The sequence below is a fragment of the Sciurus carolinensis genome, chromosome 18 (genome assembly GCF_902686445.1).
Source record: "Sciurus carolinensis chromosome 18, mSciCar1.2, whole genome shotgun sequence".
NCBI classification, from domain to species: Eukaryota; Metazoa; Chordata; class Mammalia; order Rodentia; family Sciuridae; genus Sciurus; species Sciurus carolinensis.
In genome coordinates, this window is record NC_062230.1 from 19825083 (window position 1) to 19847797 (window position 22715).

Sequence of the window (22715 nt, forward strand, 5' to 3'; positions counted from 1 at the left end):
CTTGGGTTTATTTATGCTGGCAGACACGAGGAGCACACACTGGAAAATTCTGAAACCCAAGCAGTGGAGTTACAATGCAGTGCAGGAGATCAGGTTACAAGGAGATAAGGTAGTGCAGGAGATCAGGTTACAGAGTGGCACTGGCTACTAATAGGTGGATACAAAATTGGTAAAGCACCTAGGACGAGGCAGGAAGCTTGTGGCAAAGCCTGATTTCAGAAGCTGAAATGGCTGTTATCTCTGTGTGGTGACTTCCACTTTGGCTCTGGGCACATTTCTGGTTTAACTGATAACGTCTGTTCTCCTGTAGTCTACTGGGTCTGTTCTGGGTAATTTTCCTGTTCACTAGAATTGCAAGATCTCTAAACCGTATTTTTGATGGGATGATCATCCTGAGCTAAGCTTCCAGAAGAGATGGAAAACTACTTAAGGCTGATGAACCCCTAAGAAAACATTTTGTGGGTGCCAAGTAGAGCTTTAAAGCTCACTTCGATGTGCCAACTTATAAAGAAAGGAACATTGAGTCAGTCTCCTCAGCTCAGACATGCGACACAAGGAGACATATAGTGGTCTTGGTGAAAGAAGCGCACGGAGCCACTGTCCAAAGCAAATCACCGGAGAAGTTCCGCTTTATTCTGAAAATGCATGCTCTTTTATAGGGCTGGGAAGAGCTAATAGTTCAGGGAGAGAGGCGGGGTGGCAGTTGATTGGACAGGGCCCTATTGCTGAGGTCCTGGAACAGGGTGGCAAGGGCTGATATGCTGCAGGTTCGCCCCGGGGGGGAAGAAGTTATGAGGAGTAAAATCAGGAAGAGAAGCTTGGCCAGCGCCATGTTGGCACCTGGGGTGGGAGGTGACCTTATAGTCCTCCCTTTCTTGTTTTATATTGGAAGGGGGCGTAGTTCAGTCCGGCTACTTCCTGCTGGATGGGGGCGGAGTCAGGGACGGGGTGCGGGAATTGGGAGGAACATGGTCAAGAAGTCCCATAACAAGGCTGAAAAAGGGAAGATCTGTTGGGGACTAAAGTCACAAAATGTTCCCTGTAGCCAGAGGTCCTGCATTGCTTCATTCCATTCCTCTAGGTGGTAGACAGGTGGAATAAGCCAGGCGTCCTGATGGAGGGCCACTAGGAAGGAGGTCCATAGGTTGGTTACAGCTCCCTCAACAGGTAGTGAGGTGTTCCTGAGAGGAGGCGCTGGGCTCACCTGTTGCCAGTAGCTGATAATTCCTGAGGAGAAGCTGGTTAAAAGCCTGGTTAGAGATTTTACCCACTTGGTTCTGAAGGAACTTAATGATACAGGGTATAAAGAGACAGGTGAGAAAAACGATGGATAATGGTCCTAGAATGGGCCATACCCATGTTAGAAGGGGAGACTGGAACCACAAGGAGAATGGGGAATGGGGGGGGTCTTTGTAGGTCTGCTGCTAAATTACGTAATTTGACGATATTTTGTTCCACTAGGCTGGATTCATTAATATAATAGCAACATTCTTCTTGAAGGAATATACAGGTTCCCCCTTTTTCGGCTGTAAGGAGGTCCAGAGCCCGGCGATTCTAGAGAGTCACCTGGGCCAAGAAGGTTACCTGCTTTTGCAGAGAGGCAAGGGAGGAGGCAGTAGAGGAGAGAGCGCTTTCCAGCTGGGTGTTGATATCCTCAACAGCCCATAAGGAGTGGGCAAGAGCACCTCCTGATAGACCCGTCCCAGAAAGGGAAGTGGTCAATGAAACACCAACCAGTATGGGTAGGAAAGCTGCGCGCTTAGCACGTGAGGGTGGGGACATAAGGAACCGAAGTTCTGAGCTGCTGTAAAGGGTTAACAGTGGAACAATTGTAACAAGGACACAAGGGGAGGTTAAGTTCTTAAAGAGGACATTTGTGAGGCTTCTTCTGTTACACCAAAAGAAATGTCTGGGTTGGGCATAAGTAGCTCTGTTAAGAGTGATGTTAATGGCACAGGTCATGGAAGGAGCAGCTTGGGTTTGGGTTCCGTAGATGCAGGTTCGGGGAGGTGAGTGGGAGGAGATGTCCTCAGGTTCCCACAAGGGGATGTGAGAAAAATGTTTTATGGAAGACTCCTGAGAAGGGAATGTGTAGCTTGTAGCATTTAGGGGAACCGCAGCTAGCAGAGGTCGGTTTAGAGAAGTGCAAAGAAAACAATCGGCTAATAGTGGGAAAGATGTGATTGAGGAGTCCAATGGTGTCTTTTAGTATCTGAAGCCAGGAGTAAAATGAGTCAGAAGAGGAGGAGGAATTTTGTAAGGCCTGCGTGATGATTTTTTCTGAATGCTTGATGTCAGAGGATACCTAAGACACCTGGGTGCCTATGGAGACATATTCCCGAGATATGTGGAGGGATCCACATGGAGTGCGAGAATATCCATTACAGTAAACGGAAGCAGTTACTCCCGAAGCCCACCGAGGATCCCATGAGTCCTTGATGGTGAGATTGTAGGTGTGGGCATTGCTATCGTAGGAAAAGATGCCTATGTTCAGCTGTCCCAAAAAGGCATCATGAACCCTGCAAGACCAATATGGGCAGCCTCCATAGGTGTCAGGCCACCATTTGCAGTAATCTCGGGTTTGATCGTATAAAAAGCAAAGGTAGGGGCGGGTAGCCTGTTGAAATAGCTTGGTAGTCAGGGGAATTGAGATATGAATAACGCTAGAGCAACCCATCAGGGGACAGTCGGCTGTTGCTGCCAGAGAGGTGGTCTTGGCGTTCTTTTCTGTGTATGTTTGCCTCACCTTAAATCTCCACACAAAAGGTGTGGAGGTTATTAAGAGGGGCATAAGGAGAAGGGGTAGGAGGATAGGGGTTAGGGCTGGACTAACATGGATCATGTTCAGGAACTGGCTCAAGAAGGGAGACGTGGGAAAAATGAAGCTTTAAGGGGTTATGAGGAGAGGGAGAGCAAGAATATTTTGTTTGAGGTCCGCAGGAAGGTGTCACTGAAGACTCCAGGCGACTTCTTCAGGGCCCGGGGAACTGGAGACTGGCTTTAGCCTGGAAATATGAATCAATGGAGTAAGCCGATTGTTAGGGAGGGTCAGCTTGGCAGCTGTCGGAGTACACGAGATCACCGAAGTTGGGCCCTCCCATTTTGGTTTGAGGGGGGGGGTCTCTCTCTCCCGGGGGACAATAGTACACAAACTGACCAGGTGTTAGAGGGAGGGAGTTCTGGGAGAGGTCGGGGTCAGGGAGAAGCCAGTCTTGGTGTTTCCATAATTTAGTTCGGAGGTGGAAGAGAAGGGGTAGGGCATAGTTCTCGGGAAGGGGTCAGGCTTTTGGTGAGATGCCAGGGGGAAGAAGAGGGCGCCGTACATAATCTCAAAGGGGGAAAGGAGTGAGGGTTTCTTTGGCAGAGCCTGCAGGCGGAGAAGGGCCAGAGGAAGTAGCTTCACCCAATCCATACTAAACTCCATGGTGAGCTTTGTAAGGATATCTTTGAGAGTTCGGTATGTTCTTTCAACTTTCCCTGATGCGTGTGGGCGATAAGGACAATGGAAATGCCAAGGAAAGGACAGAGCCTGAGTGAGAGACTGGGTGATCTGTGAGGTGAACTCCGGGCCGTAGTCGGGCTGGATTGAGGTGGGCATTCCAAATCGAGGAATGATTGGAGTCATTAGAGTGGAGGCTACTGTAGAGGCTCTTTTGTTGGATGTAGGAAAGGCTTTGACCCAGCCAGAGAAGGTGTCTACTAAGACCAGCAGATATTTTATGTGTTTAACCCTGGGCATGTTGTAAAGTCAATCTGCCAGTCTGCCACAGGGGTGTGCCCGCAGGCTTGGTGAGAGGGAAAAGATTTGGGTCGCAAGGGTGTGTTGGTGTTGGTTCGCTGGCAGATGCGACATGTTGAGGATATGTGTTGCAAGAGGGCTTTGTTGTCCGCAGAAGAGGAGAAGAAAGATTGGAGGAAGGTTGACAGGCTTTGGGGGCTATAGTGGAACAGGGAATGAATGAAGTGAAAAAGGTGTTTATGGTCTTCCTTGTGCATATCACCGGAGGGGGTGAGCATGAGCACAGTGGAGGGGTTCGGGGTTTTGAGGGTGGCTGCCTGTATCGCTTGGTCAGCCCTAGAGTTTCCGACTGTGATGGGAGAAGAGCCAGATTCATGTGCCTTGCAATGAGTGACTCCAAGCCTGGAGGGCACTGTGCAGCCCTGAGTAGGTGAGAAATAAGTTTGGAATTGGTAACAGAAGTGCCCTTGGATGTTAGTAGTCCTCTTTCCTTCCATATGGCAGCATGGGACAGCAAAGTGTGAAAAACATATTTAGAATCTGTGTAGAGGGATAGAGCTTTCCCTGCTGCCAATTCACAGGCTCGAATAGCTGCCAGAAGTTCGGCCTGTTGGTTAGTAGAGTTTGATGGGAGAGAGTTGGCTTTGCTGCCAATTCACAGGCTCAAATAGCTGCCAGAAGTTCGGCCTGTTGGTTAGTAGAGTTTGATGGGAGAGAGTTGGCTTCTATTGTTGAATGGGAGACGACAGTGTATCTCGCTCTCCGTGTGCCATCGTGCATGATTGAACTACCATCCGCAAACCAAATAAGGTTGGGATGTGGCAAAGGGCCTTTGGAGATTGAAGTGGGACAGGGTAAAAAGGTTTCTAAGGTTTCTGTACAATTGTGTATGGGGAAATCAGCCGGGGGAGGGGAGGTCGGGAGCAGAGAGGCAGGGTTTAATGGAGGGCAAGGTTTAAAGGATACCACCGGATTCTGGAGAAAAGACACAAGTAAGGAAAGCACCCTAGAGGGGAGAAGTGACTGGAGTCCCTTGTAGGTTAGCAGGTCCTTCAGGTGGTGTAGCGAAAGAATGGTAAGAGGGGATCCAAAGGTCAGCTTATGAGCTTCCTTCTGGAGGACCTGGCTGGCAGCTAGGGCTCGCAGGCAAGGTACCCACCCTCTAATGGTGGGATCTAGCTGTTTAGAAAGATAGGCTACTGGAGCGAAAGTGGGGCCATACTCTCGTCCTAAGACCCCCAAACCTTGGCCTCCCTTTTCATGAACATACAAGAGAAATGGTTTGGATAAATTAGGCAAGTGAAGGGCCGGAGCTCAAAGGAGCGCTTGTTTGAGCGTCTGAAAAGGCCGTCCAGCGGTTGAAAGTAGTGGCTACAGAGGAGGAGATCATCTACATACTGAAGGAGGGTGGAGGGGCAGGCTGAGTGGAAGCCTTCCAGGTCCACTGCCAAAACCTGCCCAAAGATATGGGGACTATCCCTAAAACCCTGAGGAAGGACAGTCCATGTGAGTGTGTCTGGTTTTTGGGTCAGTCCAGGTGAATGCAAAAATGTCTTGGGATTTAGGTGCAAGGGGAATAGAGAAAAAGGCATCTTTTAAATCAATAACAGAAATGGGTAGAGGTGGCCGGGATCTGGGAAAGAAGAGTGTAACGGTTTAGGGACCAGGGGGTGGATAGGAATAACAGAGGAATTAATGAGGTGAAAGTCTTGTACCAACCGGTAGGTACCATTAGGTTTCTTAACCGCTAATATGGGGGTGTTATAGAGAGAATGGGTAGGAGGAGAACCCAAGGCCCGTCAATCGTTGTGTGCCAGGCCCAGGAGATCAGCGTTAGGGTTCCTGGCCGCAGCTCCCCTTCGGGAGGTGGGACAATCTGATCCCCAGTTACCCATTTGTTGGCATTTCAGGCAAGGGGTAATAGGGGTCCTTGGGGTGGGACATGCTTTCGCCCAGTGGCCTTCTTTTCCACATTTGAAGCAGGCACCTCGAGGATTTTTACTTTGTGGATGATGTTGGCGCCGAGTCTGGGGGGTCCCTTGAAGGACCTGAGCGAGCATCTGAAACTTACTATGGTCTGCCTTTTCATATCTCTGGTATTTGCAGCGTTCAGTTTCCTCATCACGGTTATGGAAGACCTTGAAAGCCATAGCCAGAATTTCAAACTGAGGTGTTGCAGGCCCTTGTTCAAGTGTTTTTAATCTAGCCTTAATGTCAGGGCTAAATAAGAAAATAAGTCATAAGGACGTGTGTACCATCGGGGGTCTCGGGATCTAAGTTGGTATATTGTTGGAGAGCCTTAGTGAGATGATCTAAATACTCAGAAGGGGTTTCATCTTTTTTCTGCATTATTTCCTGGATTTTTTGGAAATTAACTGCCTTACGGGCAGCCTTCTTAAGGCCAGCAACTATGCAGGTAGCAAACTGATTTCTCAGCTGCACTCCAGCTGCGGTGTTAGAGTCCCACTCTGGGTCCTGTTCAGGAACCGCATGGGGGACGGTGGGATGGTTAGGATTAACACGATGGGTGTCATCTGCATGGGCTTGGGCTAATTCCCATACCTGCCTACGTTCTTCAGGAAGAAGGGTATTGGCTAGAAGCATGTAGATGTCATGGTGGGTGAGACTGTAAGCCTAGAGGACCCACTGGAATTCCCGAATATATTTAGTGGGATCAGTCATGAAAGAGCCCAATCTCTTCTCAAGCTGGGTGAGATCAGTCATGGAAAATGGAACATGAACCCAAATAACCCCTTCGGGTCCAGCGACCTCTCGAAGGGGTGCCAGGACATGGGAATGGGTGGTTTGGGAGCACAACCTAGTGGCTGGAGGGCTGAAGGAGTTAGGGGCAGGGGAGGGTGATGGTGAAGAGGACTCAGGAGAGGATGGTGAAGGAAAGGAAGGGACAGAGGGAGGTGGGCGGTAGGGGGGTGGTTCTCCATGGATCAAAAGAGGAGGTGGTAGGCTCGGCAGTAGGGGAGGGTTTGCAGGCGAGGAGAACCTGATGAGGGCTGCAGGAAGAACAGAGATTGGGGTGAGAACGGAGGAGGGTAAAGGCTTCAACATAGGGGATCTCCTTCCACTTTTTCCAGCGCTGGCAGTAATTGAAAAGATCCTGGAGAATTTGGGGGTCAAAGGAGCCTTCGGGAGGCCACCGCCTAAGATTGTCTAATAGGTACGACGGCCAATCTTGGGTGCAGAATTTAATGAGGTTTTAGGTTTAATATCTGGAGTGAGTGAGAGACCAGCCAAGTTGGAGAGTAGGCATTTTAAGGGGGAGTCGTTTGGGAGGGAAGAAGAGGCCCCCATTGTTTACAGAGGAGAGGAAGTGAGGGAGATGAGAGGCAGAGGAGTGGGAGAGGGAGGGAGAGAGGGAGGGAGAGAGGGAGGGAGGGAGAAGGAGGGGGGGAGGGAGAGAGAGAGAGATCTCCGGACTGGGGGAAGTGAATGGCGACTCATTCAGGCATCCCCAACGAGCGAAACCATTCACGGGACTTGATAGAGTCGGTGGCAAGGGAAAAGTCAGGGTGTCACCCGAGATTTTCCCTGCCAGGGCGAAATGCCGGAGGTCACGGAGTACCTAGCGCCAGGATTTTGCCAGGCGGCGTGGGAGAGGAGAGGAGAGAAGAGAGAAAGATCGAGAGAAGAGGAAGGGGTCTGTTGTTCCCTCCCGACCAACTGAGGCGAGGAAAGAGGCACCTAAGAGTCCACCGAGGTCGTGAAGGCCGAGGTGGGGTGTGGTCTCCCCGTATAACCAGACGTCGGGGTTTGCCAGACGATCACCACCAAAGTCCCGCGGTAGTCTGATTAAGGGTGGTCGCCTCTCAAAGGGTGACTCACCTAACAGTTGGCCGGTGATGGTTGGAGGGTAGCCAGCGCTGGAGAAGGTGGAGGAGGGCGAGAAGCTTTGGCTGGGTGGATGGAGGGGGTCCTCAAATGAGGAGGGATCTCCCTCCCGGGTTTCGGCACCAATGAAAGAAGCGCACAGAGCCACCGTCCAAAACAAATCACCGGAGAAGTTCCGCTTTATTCTGAAAATACATGCTCTTTTATAGGGCTGGGAAGAGCTAATAGTTCAGGGAGAGAGGCGGGGTGGCAGTTGATTGGACGGGGCCCTATTGCTGAGGTCCCAGAAGGGGGTGGCAAGGGCTTATTTGCTGCAGGTTCGCAGCGGGGAATAAAATCAGGAAGATAGCTTGGCCAGCGCCATGTTGGCAGGGGGCGGGGGTGTGACCTTATACTTGGGCTCAGCTAGAGATGAATACAATGTGACTGTCCAGAACCCAGAGTGGTCCATATCTATAAAACTGACCGGATATCGCAGCACCATTAACTCCCACCAAAGTCCCACAATTAACAAAACCAACCTCACCACACAGGTGAAACAACTTTTGAGGCAATAAAAAGTACACAGTGAAGATCACTACCGTCGTTTACAAAATTATCGTTTTTCATCCTTATCTATCATCACCTCTCTGACACTAAAATAGCGAAAATTGTATTCAGCGCAAGGGTATTTTTGGAGGAATCGATCAAGTGCCTTCAATCACTGTCTACTTGATTCGTACCAAGATTCGTAGTTAAGGAAGAAAAAAATGAAACGAAAAGTTTGTACTTACACAAATCTACGCCGGGAAACCCGAATGCCTGAAGGTGGTGCCGGGATACGTCGGCATTGCACGCGACAGCCACTGACACAGACGCCCTCTGCATCCGGGCGCGCACCCGAGCGCAAGCCCGACGTTAACGGCTGCGCGAAGTGCGTGCGCATGCGTCCTCCGCCAGGGAAAACTTTTACTTGCGGGACCCATAGTTGAGCTCTAGAAGGCGGGGTAGCTGCGAATCACAAGCAGAAACTTCCGTCAGCGAGTAGTCGTGATTGGTGGATACTAGGAGAGGGGCGGGTCACCGGGCAATTCGAATGGGAGAGGCGGGCCTGAAGGAGGGAGTGGAATGGACGCGGGGGCCTCTGTTCGGCTGAGGCGACGCGAGATGGCGGCGGCTACCTCAGGTACACGGACCCGAGAAGGGTCTAGCGGGGTACCAAAGTCTGCAGCCTGGCCTGGGCTCCGTGGGTTGCCAGGGAGAGTCCTGGATGGCGCAGGGACAGGGCGAGGGAGAAAGTGGGAGTAGGGGTTGCGAGCGTCAGGCCTCGGCCCTCACTGCTTCCTGCTCTCGGCTTAGATCAGTAGACTCAGGTTGAGACCCTACCTCGACCTAATTGCTTGGTTTGAGACTGGTGCATTTTTTCCTTTTTGAGCTTCAGTTTTTTCGTCCGTAAAATAAGGACAACGACCCCATCCCTGGGGGTTACTTGAGTAATAAGGGTTTCTGACGCTCTGACTCTAAGGATAAAAAGGAAGGAGTTGGTTGGGTGTCTGAGAAGGTTTTTGTGCAGGACATGGAGTTTGGGTGCGGAGAGGTCCCTGGAGATGCAGACGTGTTAGTTGAGGTTCGCACTAGACTGCAGGTGGGTGTGAGCTGACAGCAAAAAATGAGCCGAGATCACAGAAAAGGAAATTAAAGGACTGTTTCCTTCCCCTCTAATCGTGGAAGTGAATGCTGTTTTAGGATTAAAAAGACTGTTAGGACATTTAGAAACGTGTATGCAAGTGTTTGTTTACATGGGCCTCTCCTCTCTGCCTATGGACCGAATTCTGATCAGTGATTATGGTGGACACTATAACAACTATAACAAATTATATGAGCCCCTGTTTTTCAGGGAAACAGGCATTTAGGAGAGTGTCCAACACACGTTGAGCTCTTACTGCGCTTCAGACACAGTTGTAAGCATTTTATGATTATAAATCATTTAAGGCTCACACAGTTTTACTAGGTGGTTACTGTTATTGTCCTTGTTTCCAAAATGAGGAAACTGCGGCATAAGTGGGTTAAATGACTTGCTCAGCATTAACAAAACTAGTAAAATTGGGGTCTGTATTCACGCTCAGTCAATTATTTATTTTGCTTATTTATTTTTGAGACAGGGTCTCCCTAAGCTGCCCAAGCTGACTTCAAACTTGTAATCCTCCTGCCTCAGCCTCCCGAATAGGTGTCACACTAAAAAATGTTTGAAGTGGGTTTCAACAGCTGAATAGGAGTTTGCTAAGCATTTATAAGAAAAGAGCACCAAGTGTTATTTATAATGTAAAGAAGGCCAAAGATTCTGTTGGCTCAATCTCCTCATCCATAAAGGAGAGAAAAGTTGAATGAAACTTGGGAATTGGAGAGGAGAAAATTAACATCAGCCAATCTCAGGGTTGTTTTTATGATGAGAGAGAAAAATTCTTGTACTATAAGCAGTTCTTAACATGTGCCTCTCCTTCTGTCCTAGATTGTGAGCTGTGGGGCAGGGATAGCAGTGAGACATTTTAATGAAGAAAATGTGAAATGAACAAGCCAAATCATCAAATCTTAATTTGTTCAGCAAGTACTTCCTGAGTACCTATTCTGTGCCAGGCATTGGGAATAGAAAGGAGAGCAGGGTAAAACCTGTTCTAGCAGAGTTCACCAACAAACCTGCAGTTACTATGAAATACTTGGATGGAGGAGCTAAAGAGAGCAGTGGGTGCCCCTGGCAAAGCCTGAATGGGGTAGTAATGACTACAGGGGAAAGGCTTTTTAAGAGGAGAATCAAGATTTGATATTTCAAACACTTGGAAGTGAGGGATGAAGAACAGCAGTTTCAGAGAGAGAGAATAGCATGGACAAAGGCCCAAAGGTGTGAAAGAACTTGATGTTTTGTAAAAACTTTAGGAAATTTAGGATAGCTGAAAATTTAAAGAACAAAAAAGGAAGTGGAAGAGTGGAATATTGATTGGAGAGGAGTGAGACTGGAAGCAGCAAGACCAGGTAGGAGGCTGCAGAGATGACTACCATTTGAGCAAAGGTAGTGCTGTGGGATGGAGAAAAGTGGACTCAATAAAGAGATATTTAAAAAGATCAAATTGACATATGTTAGCTGGGCATGGTTGTGAACACCTGTAATCCCAGCAACTCAGGAAGCTGAGGCAGGAGGACTGCAAGTTCAAGACCAGCCTCAGCATCTTAGTGAGACCTTTCTCAAAAACCAAAAGAAATTAAAAAAATAAAAAGGACTGGAGGGGCTGGGGAGATAGCTCAGTCGGTAGAGTGCTTGCCTTGTAAGCACAAGGCCCTGGGTTCGATCCCCAGCACCCCAAAAAAAAAAAAAAAAAAAAAAAGGACTGGAGATGTAGGGATATAACTCAGTGGTTAAGTGCCCCAGGGTTCAATCCCCAGTAGCAAAAGCCAGGGAAAAAGAATTGACATATATTAATCATTAACTGATGTTAAGAAAGAAGGTAAAGTTGATTCCCATCTTTAGGATCTGTGCTATTCGTGTGTTACAGAGCAGATGAGAAGGCTGCAGAAAGATGGGATGGATTCAGTTTAAGACAGGAGGAGTTTGAGTACCTATCTAAGAGATGTCAGGATAGCATCTTAGAATATGAATCTATAGTTCAAAAGAGTGCCCTGGTGTAGAAGTGCTGAGTAGAAGTCATCAACTTTAAGAAGACAACTGAACTCAACAGAGCAGGTGGTCATGCCCATGAACTTATCTGGAATGGTTTCAACTGTGGGGCACTTTTGTCCCCCATTGAACAGAGTGGAGGTACAGAATGCTACTGGGACCTACTGAGTAGGTCCCAGCCTAAAATGCACAGGACAGCTCCACAACAAAGAATTATCTAGCCCAAGAAGTCAGTGGGGAGGAAGTCAAGAGACCCTGGTCTAGAGAGAGGATAAATATTGAAGAATGACTAAGGAGCAAACTGAGAGCTAGTAAGACAACCTGAGGAGTGGATAGCATGGTAAAGGAAAATAGTGTGTCTCCCAAGAGTGTTGAATACTGCTGGGAAGTCAGATAGGATTGGTACTGAGTGTATCTACTGGATCTTGTAGAGAGGTTATTGGTGACCCCGCTGAATAATAAGGGCAGAAGCAAGTTGCAGGGGTTGAAGTGTGAGTAGTAAGAGAGTATGATAATCATAATAATGATAGCTAATTTTTACTGAGTATTTGCTGCTAGGCACTTTGCTAAATATGTACATTATTACTTTGAATCGATCTTATGTGGAATATATACTGTTATTTTTATAAAGAGAAATTGAAGTTTGGGTGGTTAAGTAACCTTTCCAAGATTACACAGCTAATGGATAGAACTTGTCTCTGACTCCAGGTGCAACAGGGATACAAAGATGGAAGGGGCTGAGGAGGGATTCACATACAGACTTTGAAGTTAGACCGTCATTTGAAGCTGTTACTTGCTAGCTGTTGAACATGGGCAAGTAGATTAATCCCTCTATTCTGAGATTTCCTTATGTGGAAAATGGGGATGAATATACAATAAGACAACTGAGCTTTTTATCAAGTACCAGATGCTGTTTTAAGTACTTTTACATGAAATATTTTACTCCCCTAACAACCCAATGAGTAGGTATTTTTAATTTATTCTCATTATATGGTTAAGGAAATTGAGGCACAGAAATGGAAAATCATCTCTCTAGGATATTCAATTTGTTGAACCCAAGTCATTTTATCTTGAATAATGACTCTCCCTACTATATGCTAGTCACTGTGCTGGCATTTTGTAGTAATTCCTTCAAATCCTCATAACATCTTTACAAGGCCCACCCCCACCTCTGTTTTCTTGTTAGTTTTCTTAATGGCATTGGGGATTGAACCTAAGGGTACTCTGCCACTGAGTTACATCCCCAGCTCTTTTTATTTTGAGACCAGGTCTCACCAAGTTACACCAGGCTATCCTCAAATTTGTAATCTTGTAAAATCTTTGTAAAATTGTAATCTTCCTGAGTAGCTGGGATTCCACTGCACCTGGCCAGAACTGGAATTTATTTATTTATTTATTTATTTATTTATTTATTTATTTATTTCGGTGCTGGGGATCGAACCCAGGGCCTTGTGCTTGCAAAACAAGCACTCTACCAACTGAGCTATCTCCCCAGCCCAGAACTGGAATTTAAACACAGCTGTCTGATTAAAATCTATACTCTTCCTCATTGTAGACTTGACCTCCTCTTGTATGGATCACTGAGCTTCCCTAAGTATTTATAGCTTTCCTCTTTGTTCTCTCAAAACACACTGGAAAAAAGAGAGGAGGCTCCTGCACACATTTTTGACAAGACAGTAAAGCTCTCTGCACCTCAATTTTCTATCTACACACATGCAATTGCAGGTTTTTACCAGTTGGCTCCCAACTTTCAGGACTGCCATGAGGAACAAATGAAGACTAGAAAGCCAAGTGGTTTGTGAACCATACAGTGGAAATGGAGTTACTGACCCCATTTGTCAGATGAAGAAACAGGCCCAGTTTTTCAAACAGGCCCTCTACTTATGGGCATGCCTACTTATGTATAAGATTTTTTCCAGGGGCAATGTGTCTGCCTTTTTGTCTTGCTGTTTCTCTGATGACTTCATACACCAACCATTCTTTTGACCTCTATGAGGCCTCTGACTCCCAGCAACCAGCTGCTGCCACCAGCAAGGAAGAGAAATTCAGAGTTGCCAAGAGCTTTCCACATTAGTACATAAAAAGGAGGCAATACAGCATCCTTGTTAAAAACAGAATTTTGGGAGTAAAGGGATCTAGGTTCGAATCCTACTATTAGCAATCAGCTTTAGTATTCTATCTTCCAACATAAAATAGAATAATGCCCTCCTCAGATGTTTTTTTTTACCTCACTTAATCCCAACAAAAACAGGATTTTTTTTTTTTTTTTTTTTTGGTGGTGCTGGGAATTGAACCAGGACCTTGTGCATGCTAGGCAGGCACTCTACCAACTGAGCTATATCCCCAGCCCTGCCACTGTATTTTCTAATGATAAAAATAATTCATAGTTGCTATTTTTTTCTCAAATGACTTAGATTTAATCATCAGAAGAAAACTAACAAAAAGCTTATGAGAAAGAAGAATTATATGTCAGTACCTTTTGCAGAAAACTAGGGCAGAAAGGGACAAGGGGCTGTTCTTCAACCTAATTCCTTCCAAACAAAAACATCCACACTGTTATTTTTTTAAAATGTCACTGTTACAGCATTACAGAGCACCATAAAAAAATAAGCCCACATAATCCTCCATCAGGAGAAAACCACTATTAATTGTTTAGGGGGATGTGTAAGGATATTATAACCTCAGATAAGAAATAGAGGCATAGCCGGGCACAGTGTCACATTCCTGTAATCCTATCCACTGAGGTTAAAGCAGGAGGATTGCCAGTTCAAGGCCAGCCTCAGCAACTTAGTGAGACCTGTCTCAAAAAATAAAAAGGGCTAGGGGTATAGCTTAATGATTAAGTGCTTCTGGGTTAGATTCCCAATACAAAAAAAAGTACAAACAACTTAAAACTACTGTCTGGTTTTAAGCGGGATCAGATGTTGCCTTTTTTTTTTTTTTTTTTTTTTTTAATTTTTCCCCAGTACTGGAGGTACTGAGCTATATCCCTAGCCCCAGCCCAGATATTAAGTGTTATTCCTCAGAACAACTCTATGAAGTACTTAGTATAGTACTACTATACCTTGACAATTCAAAATAAGCCCCAACAGCAGAGTGTCCAGGAGTTCTTTAGAAATATAAAATCTCAGGTTTGATCCCCAGCACTTCAGAAAAAAAGAATAAGAAATGCAAAGTCTCAGGCATCACCCTATGGACTCAAGACAAATTTGAATTTTAACAAGGTAATCCCAGGTTATTTATATACACAGTACAGCTTGAGAAGCCTCTGTACCCCAGTGAACTTGCAGAGAAGGTAGGAATTCGGCCTAGGCTTGCAGAGGTAGGAGGGCACCCACAGCACAACCAAGCATGGAAAGAGTTTTCCCCTTAGTGACCTGTGGCCCCTGGGCCTCCCAGCAAAGTTGGTCCCTGTTTCCTCTGTGCTACCACCATACTTTATGCCCATACCTTCTCTTCTCCAGGAGCTGGTCGCTGTCGGCTAAGCAAGGTGGGGTCTGGCCGGCGCCCGCCTCCAGCTCGAGTAAGGGTGGCTGTGCGGCTGAGGCCGTTTGTGGATGGAACTTCTGGAACAAGTGAACCCCCCTGTGTGCGAGGCATAGATAGCTGCTCTCTTGAGGTTGCCAACTGGAGAAACTACCAGGAGACTCTAAAATACCAGTAAGTTTCAGGCTACTCCTTCCTCTCCTAGGCCTGCTCATATCACTTTCCTTTTCAGTTTCTTAGATCTGTGTCCCTAGGATCCTGCTCCCTCAGTACAGCTTTGTTCCCTAAACCTTCATTTGTTTATTCAGGAAATGTTCATGGATGCACATGCTGACAAGTCCTTTGTAGGAAAGACTAGAGGCTGAATCTGACACACATTACTATTCAATCTTATGGGGGAAACTGGCACAAATGGAGGAAGAAACAGCAAAGGGAAGCAGGGGATCCTCAAGAAGCGTTTGGGGGACATATGGAAGGATAGGAAAATATAGACCAGCCAGCCAACCCAGGCTACAGCTGGGCAGTGTCAGAGGGGATCACCCAGATTTTGGGAATGGAACTCATAAAGGCAACTACTTGAAGATTCCATTGGGGATTCAAAGTTCAAACTCCTTGGCCTGTTATTCTAGGCTGGGGGTGGCAAGGCTGCAGGTCAGATCTAACAAGGAGTCTTTATGTAAATAAATAAAATTATATCACTTGTTTACATATTGTCCATAGCTGCTTTGGATAGTAGTCACAGAGTTAAGTGACTGAATGGAACCACATGGCCCATGAAGCCTAAAATATTTACTGTCTGGCTCGTTACAGAAGTTTGCTGGCTCCTATTCTAGCCCCTTAATAATCTGGCTTAAGTTTCTTTGCAGCCTTATCCTGTCAACATGTACTAATTTCCCTGTTGTAGCCTAAGTCACAGCCTCTCTGCCAGGGTGTAGTGAATGAGCTACAGGTGTGTTGAGCATCCTCTTAGCTACTCCCACAAAATACTATTCTGTATGTGCTGCCATATGAAACAGATTGGGAAGCTGAGCCCTTTCACATAATGTCTTATCTATGTGCTATTCTTTATACTTAATTTTTAAATTTTTTTGTAGCAGGAATTGGACCCAAGTGTGCTCAACCATTGAGCCACATCCCCAGCCCTTTTAAAAATTTTTTTTCATTTTGGGACAGGGTCTCACCAAGTTGCTTACAACCTTGCTAAGTTGCTGAGGCTAACTTTGAACCTGTGATCCTCCTGCCTCAGCCTCCCAAGCTGTTGGGATTACAGGCCTGTACCACCATGCCTGGCAAATTTCTTTCTTTCTCTTCTGGCAAAATCATTCTCCAGCAGAATTAACTAACTCCTATTATGATCTTATTTTTGTTTTCTGTTTCATAGCAAAGTATGGGTATTAATTTGTCTATCCCACTAGATTGCAAAATTCCAAGAGCAGCAACATCAGATTTATTTCAGTTTTCCTAACACCAATGCAGAGACTGGGACAAAGGAGCTGTTCAGTGGATGCTTTTAAGGTCTTTGAACCAGAAAAAAGGGATAGAGATTTTCTTTTAATCTAAAATCAGTGTGCTCTGGGTCTGGGTGTTATCAGAATGCCCAGCTAAAAATCCTTCCTACCTACAGGTTTGATGCCTTCTATGGGGAGAGGAGCTCTCAGCAGGACATCTATGCAGGCTCTGTGCAGCCCATCCTGAGGCACTTGCTAGAAGGACAGAATGCCAGTGTGCTTGCCTATGGGCCTACTGGGGCAGGTAAGGGAGCCAGAAGGGAACAACTATGGTTCAGAAAGGGCTAAGGAAATAGGAAAACCTCATAGCTTTCTCCACTGTTTCTCCAGGGAAGACACACACAATGCTGGGTAGCCCAGAGCAACCTGGAGTGATTCCCCGGGCTCTCATGGACCTCCTACAGATGACAAGGGAGGAGGGTGCTGAGGGCCGGCCATGGGCCCTCTCTGTTACTATGTCGTATTTAGAGATCTACCAGGAAAAGGTGAGGCTCATCTCTGGTTGGGGAGGGAAGAAACAAAGAGCCAAGACAGGGTTCTAGAACATGAAGCTCTACTGAGGTAAGGGTAGCAGATTGTACAACTTTTTGAGAATCCAATAGAGAAAAAGAGACTGGTCCCTAGGAAATTAGCAGACTATGCACGGAGAATTGGCCCTACCTGTTACTCCTTAGGTATTAGACCTCTTGGACCCTGCATCAGGAGACCTGGTGATCCGAGAAGACTGTAGAGGAAACATCCTGATTCCAGGCCTCACACAAAAACCCATCACTAGCTTTGCTGATTTTGAGCGGCACTTCTTGCCAGCCAGTGGAAATCGGACTGTAGGAGCCACCCGGCTCAACCAGCGCTCCTCCCGTAGTCATGCAGTGCTCCTGGTTAAGGTGAGACCCATTGGCAAAGGGGAAGCCCTGGCAAGCCCTGGGAGTCTGAACTAAGCCTAGTGCCCTTACTCTTCCCCTTCAGGTGGATCAGCGGGAACGTCTGGCCCCATTTCGGCAGCGGGAGGGAAAACTCTACCTGATTGATTTGGCTGGCTCAGAGGACAACCGGCGCACAGGAAACCAGGGTCTCCGGCTCAAGGAGAGTGGAGCCATCAACACCTCCCTGTTTGTACTGGGCAAGGTGGTGGATGCGCTGAACCAGGGCCTCCCTCGTGTACCCTACAGGGACAGCAAGCTCACTCGCTTACTGCAGGTCAGACCCAGAAAGGGCCAGGAAAGGAGGTTCTTAGGCTTGCTGGGGGTTGAGAGAATAGTGGTTGGGAAGGCTAACATTCTGACCCATCCACTCCAATTCCCATCTGTCAGGACTCTCTGGGTGGCTCTGCCCACAGCATCCTCATTGCCAACATTGCCCCCGAGAGACGCTTCTACCTAGATACAGTCTCTGCACTCAACTTTGCTGCTAGGTCCAAGGAGGTGATCAACCGGCCTTTCACCAATGAGAGCTTGCAGCTTCATGGTGAGAACTAGGGGAAGCAAGTGGAAAGGCCAGGTCTTGGCAGTTGGGGGAGTTTGCTGAAGCCACCCTTCACCACCCCCCATATACTTTGCCCCAATCTTTTAGTCTTGGCACCTGTTAAGCTATCACAAAAAGAACTGCTAGGCCCATCAGAGGTGAAGAAAGCCCAAGGTTCTGAAGAAGAGGAGATTGGAAGCCCTGAGCCCACAGCAGCTCCAGTCTCTGCCTCCCAGAAACTCAGGTGAGAAGTGGTACCCTGGGTGTATCCCCATTCCTGCTAGATCTCAGTGAGCTACAGAATAACAGTGGGTTTATCTTGTCAGATCCTTGAGCAAAGACCTCTGTGAACTTGTTCTTCACCCAGTGAATTCACTCAAAATCCTACTCTGTTGAAATACTGAAGTGCTAAGATCAGTTTGTTCTCAGTGCCACTGCCTTGGAGATATATGGAAGCCTCTTTGTTGGGCTTACGGCCTCCTCCCTTTCCATTTTCCAGTTCCTTTACACACCTTTGGCAAAACTTCAAATTTGGGGGCAGCTGTTTCAAGGATGAGCAGTTTGCTTTTGGTTCAAGAATAATCTGAGATCTTTCAGGTTCAGAGGTGATAGCAAAGCAAAGGAGTCAAGGAAGAGATGAAGACAGATGCCTCACTTGTGACTTCTCAGTCTGTGTTAGGGGCCAGCCTCTCCAGGATTCTAAGGAGCTAGCTGCTGTCTACCCTTAATCTCAACAAATCCTTCCTCCCTCCCCATTTTTGATTGTCCCATCTCATGCCCAGTATATACTAATTCTCAGATCACTTCTGTTCAGTGGTCTTGGATTTTCCCTGACCACTTGACCTTCCCTGACCCCAAGGAGCCACTTTGCCCTTATTTTACCCCTGGCCACATAAAGCCACTATATAAGTGCTAAGACTACTGAACAGAGGTGACCTAAGAATGCCAAGGATCACTGGACACCTCAGGGGGCAGTAATAGTTGAGGAGGATGCCATATACAAAAGGTGCTTGCTTATTCATGACCCCATCTCTCAATCTTGTCTTTCCCAAGCCATATGTTAGCAGTTCCCTCTCCTATGTGCACAAACTTTAAATTAGAGAAACTTACACATTTGTATTATATAAACAGGAGGGTTCTCTTATCAAATAGATAGTCTGATAAGGGGAGCCCATCATACTCAGACCCTGAGGTTTCATTTTTCAGGAGGGGTAAGATTGGAATGTTAGCATGTGATGTCAGATAGGTAGTATAGAGAGAATAAGTTGCTAGTTCTGTGAGAGCAAACAAGGAAGAAATGACTTTTAGTTTGCCCCCGTGTATTCTGATCTAGTCTTCTAAGGACTTGCACATTAAGAACAGGATATTGTCCCTGTCCTTGATGAGCTAGTTCTTAGTGTAGCAAAGAAGATGCACAGTTACTCTGAACATAATAGGAAAGGCAGCTTCAGACTAACTTTGAAAGATAACTGAGATCAGAGAGATGAGGGGTGATGTTCCAGGCAGAAGGAATGAATGATAGACATTACTGAACACAGCCAGTACTTAAGACAGGCCTTTCCCACTGCCCACAGGTTAAAGGCTTGGCATTTCAGGTTTTCAGTGGCTCTCCTAGCCCTGCTAAAGATGACCTCCTCCAGAGCCCTTGCTGTCACTCATTATGATCTCTTTACTTATTAGACAGTGAGTTTCTCCAGGGCAGGGCACTGTCACAGATTTCTAATACCTGGCACTTGTGTTCTTAGAGGTTACTTAGCCTAAAATATAATAGAGAGGCTGGATCACTTATTTAGGATTCTGAAATCATAGATACACCAAATTGAGCAACAAAAGGTGATGAGAGGAGGGAGAAGGGGAGTAACTTCTTTGTCTGCTCAGCCCCCTTCAGAAGCTAAGCAGCATGGACCCAGCCATGCTGGAACGCCTCCTGAGCTTGGACCGCCTGCTGGGTTCCCAGGGGACCCAGGGCACCCCTCTGCTGAATACCCCGAGACGAGAGCGGATGGTGCTTATTAAGACAGTGGAGGAGAAGGAGCTGGAGATTGAGGTAAGTGTTGGAGGTGGGCTAGGGTTCTTACTGGTCTTGAGAAGTGATCCCAGTATCTCCAGACAGGGAAAGACACTCAGGCTAGACTACAGTCCAGTTTTCACCCTGTACTGAAAGCTCTCAGACTTGTGCTTGAATGCCCTTAATATGACTGAACTTTGAAAAACAACTGAGATGAGATGTGAGGAGGTAAGAGGAAAATATTCCAAATAAATTTTGCATTGTATTTCCTAAAACCCAGCTCAACTCTATTTGAACAGTCTTTTCTTCTGTATTTACAAATAGTCGCGTTCCACCTCTTGGTAGCCCCTTAATCATTCAAAAGCCCTTAGTTATTTTAGGTCTTACCTGTGTCATGGTAGCTTCTCCCTGTTTCAAGTTCCTGTTCCTAATTTGCTGCTCTGGGATGGGATCTGGGTCATATCTTCCTGAACCTTTCCAACAGAGGCTTAAGATGAAGCAAAAAGAACTGGAGGCCAAGGTCCTGGCTCAGGAGGCCTCGGACCCAAAGGAGAAGGAGAACTTCTCACTCACAATGCTCCGACCCCTGCCCCGTCGCACAGTCACAGCAGCAAAACCCCTGAAAAAGGCTGTGGTGATGCCCCTACAACTCAGTAAGTTGGATCTGGGGACCAACAGGGCCCAGATAACTGAGCTCCTGTAAGGAAGGGTAGGAGTAGCCATCATGTCATTCATGTCCTCCCAGCATATACTGGCTCCAGGGAGGGTTGAGATCTGAAGCAGTGCTGGGTGCCATGCCTTTAGGTGTTTAGTACGGTGGTAGAGAGATAAGCATATGATTGATATTATAATGCAAGACAACTGAGATTACTTCTGAATACAGATATAAGAAAGGTCATGTGGTCACGCAAATGGTTAACTCAGGGTGGAAGGGGACTGGGGAATTGGATGGAAGAACCAAGTGGCTTTCAGGGAGGAGGGGGAAAGTGGCCTCTGCCCTAACTCCAGTTGACAATTCCTGCTTTCAGTTCAGGAGCAGGCAGCATCCCCAAGTACTGAGATCCATATCCTGAAGAAGAAGGGCCGAAAGAGAAAGGTGAGACTAGCTGGAGATTTAAGATGCACATCAAATCTAACAGAGGTAAGGGGCAGTGAGCTCTAGGGGCAGGGCACTGGCCTTGAAATCATACATCCTGGCTGATACCTGATTTTAAGTCTTCCAGCTTGCTCACCCTGTGTCTGGTGATGGTGCCTGCTAAGGCATTTAGAGTGAAATGCAACAATGTGCATGTCCCTAGCATGTTGGTTATTTGCCACCTGTCAAGTTTCCTTCCTTCCAGCTGGCTCCCTCCCTCAATCAGCAGCTGACTACATGCAGTGAGTGTGTAGCCTTGCTTGCTTAGGCCCTCCGCAAACTTAAGAGCCCACTAAGAGAAATATGACATAAGCACTCAAGAATCTTAAACACACACAAGCTCCTGTGTCCAAAATCAAACACTAGAACTACCCCAAAACTTAGGACTTTCAGGAGGTGCTTATTTATGGCTTTCTCCTGTGCACTCTCCCAGGAGAAAAGCATTCTTTTGAGAGGTTTAAGCGTTTGCCTTGTGCTTTACATTCATTAATCATCAGAATGCTGAGAAAGGTACTAGTATCACCTCTTCTATAAATTGACTAAAATAAGAACTAGTTTAGAGGGAAGGATTTTTGGTCACACATTTGACAGGAGGGAAGAGGCTGGAGAGGGCGGGGAGGTAGCTGCTGCTAGTCTTGGCAGAGTTGTCCAAAGCGCTTTGCTGCTGTTTCTGTCACTCACCTCCCTTTGCCTCACATAGCTGGAGTCCTTGGATGCCTCAGAGCCTGAGGAGAAGGCTGAGGACTGCTGGGAGCTACAGATCAGCCCAGAGTTACTGGCCCATGGGCGCCAAAAAATACTTGATCTGCTGAATGAAGGTTCAGCCCGGGATCTGCGGACCCTGCAGCGCATTGGCCAGAAGAAGGCCCAGCTTATCGTAGGCTGGAGGGAGCTCCATGGCCCCTTTACCCAGGTAACAACCCTGGGTGGGCAGCCGGGTTGGGGGTGGGGCAAGGTGGGCCTTCGCCCCCAGTCCCCTTCCCCCATCGCTACCTTCCTGCCAGGTGGAGGACCTGGAACGTGTGGAGGGCATCTCCGGGAAACAGATGGAGTCATTCCTAAAGGTAATCTCGCGCGCACACGTGTACACACACACACACACACACACACACACACACACACACTCGCTCTCCCTGGCCTCTACCCTGCCCCCAGCTCTAACGTTGCTCTCCCCTTCTTTCATGTGTTGCAGGCGAACATCCTGGGCCTGGCCGCGGGCCAGCGCTGTGGTCCCTCCTGACTGCCAACTCCTCGCGCTGCCTTTTATATATGTATTTTTGAGTCCTTGTATCACCGCGTGTTGTAAATACAGTTTTTCCTCCCGTGCTTCAGTCTGGTTTTTTGGGGGCGGGGCCAGAGGTGTAATTGCCCTTGGGGTCGGCCAGGAGCTGTGCGGGGAAACTTCTTTAGACGCCATCTTCGGGAAACCACGAACCAGGACAGGCTTGTAAATAAACCGCTGGAATGGGGAGGGGAGAGGACGGTGGCCGAAAAGAAACAAAAAGCTGACGCGAAAATTGGAGGACGCCGACCGTTAGACGGGCGCGCGCCTAAGTTGGCTCCGCCCCATCCGTACCCCCGGCGCGCGCTCCCCTATTCTCCCGCTCAGCAACGACAGCGGTGTTCTGTGCGCGTGCGCGCGAGATAACGGCCGCTGGCGGAGGGAGGTGGGGGGGTGCAATCGTTGAAGGGGGGGAAGAGAAGAGAAGCCGCCCTGTCTCCCGCGCACCCACCACCTGCGCCATCGTCAGCCAATCAGCAGCCGTCTCAGGGGTCTCGCGCTTGGGGCGACTCGGGCTGCCGGGTGGCTCCCCCGTCCCTCCTCCCGTCAGAGTCCCTCCCGTGCCTCCCCCCTCCCGCTGGCCTCGCGCGCGCTCGCGCTCGCG

General features: G+C 47.6%; 1 protein-coding gene and 1 long non-coding RNA gene across 5 annotated transcripts; one reads left to right on the forward strand and one right to left on the reverse strand.

The window, feature by feature from the left end:
- Nucleotides 1-8571, reverse strand: LOC124969792 (uncharacterized). The gene is made up of 3 exons (XR_007106036.1): nt 8359-8571; nt 7580-7770; nt 1-3005 (listed from the first exon to the last, which is right to left on the reverse strand). It is a non-coding gene; the product is annotated as an uncharacterized LOC124969792 (long non-coding RNA).
- A 64-nt stretch (nt 8572-8635) lies between these two features.
- Kif22 (kinesin family member 22) lies at nt 8636-22155 on the forward strand. 4 transcript variants are annotated; one of them, XM_047532715.1, is made up of 14 exons: nt 8636-8750; nt 14696-14891; nt 16342-16469; nt 16556-16710; nt 16900-17109; nt 17192-17422; nt 17536-17689; nt 17795-17930; nt 19565-19733; nt 20179-20347; nt 20723-20835; nt 21530-21742; nt 21834-21893; nt 22022-22155. In XM_047532715.1, the coding sequence occupies exons 1-14, from the start codon at nt 8693-8695 to the stop codon at nt 22067-22069; spliced, it is 2040 nt and encodes a 679-aa protein (XP_047388671.1). In that variant the 5' UTR covers nt 8636-8692; the 3' UTR covers nt 22070-22155. The 4 variants fall into 4 exon arrangements, with proteins under 4 accessions (XP_047388671.1, XP_047388673.1, XP_047388672.1 ...); XM_047532717.1 differs by having other exon boundaries at nt 20723-20790; XM_047532716.1 differs by lacking the exon at nt 8636-8750 and adding an exon at nt 10115-10169.
- Nucleotides 22156-22715: the final 560 nt, after the last annotated feature.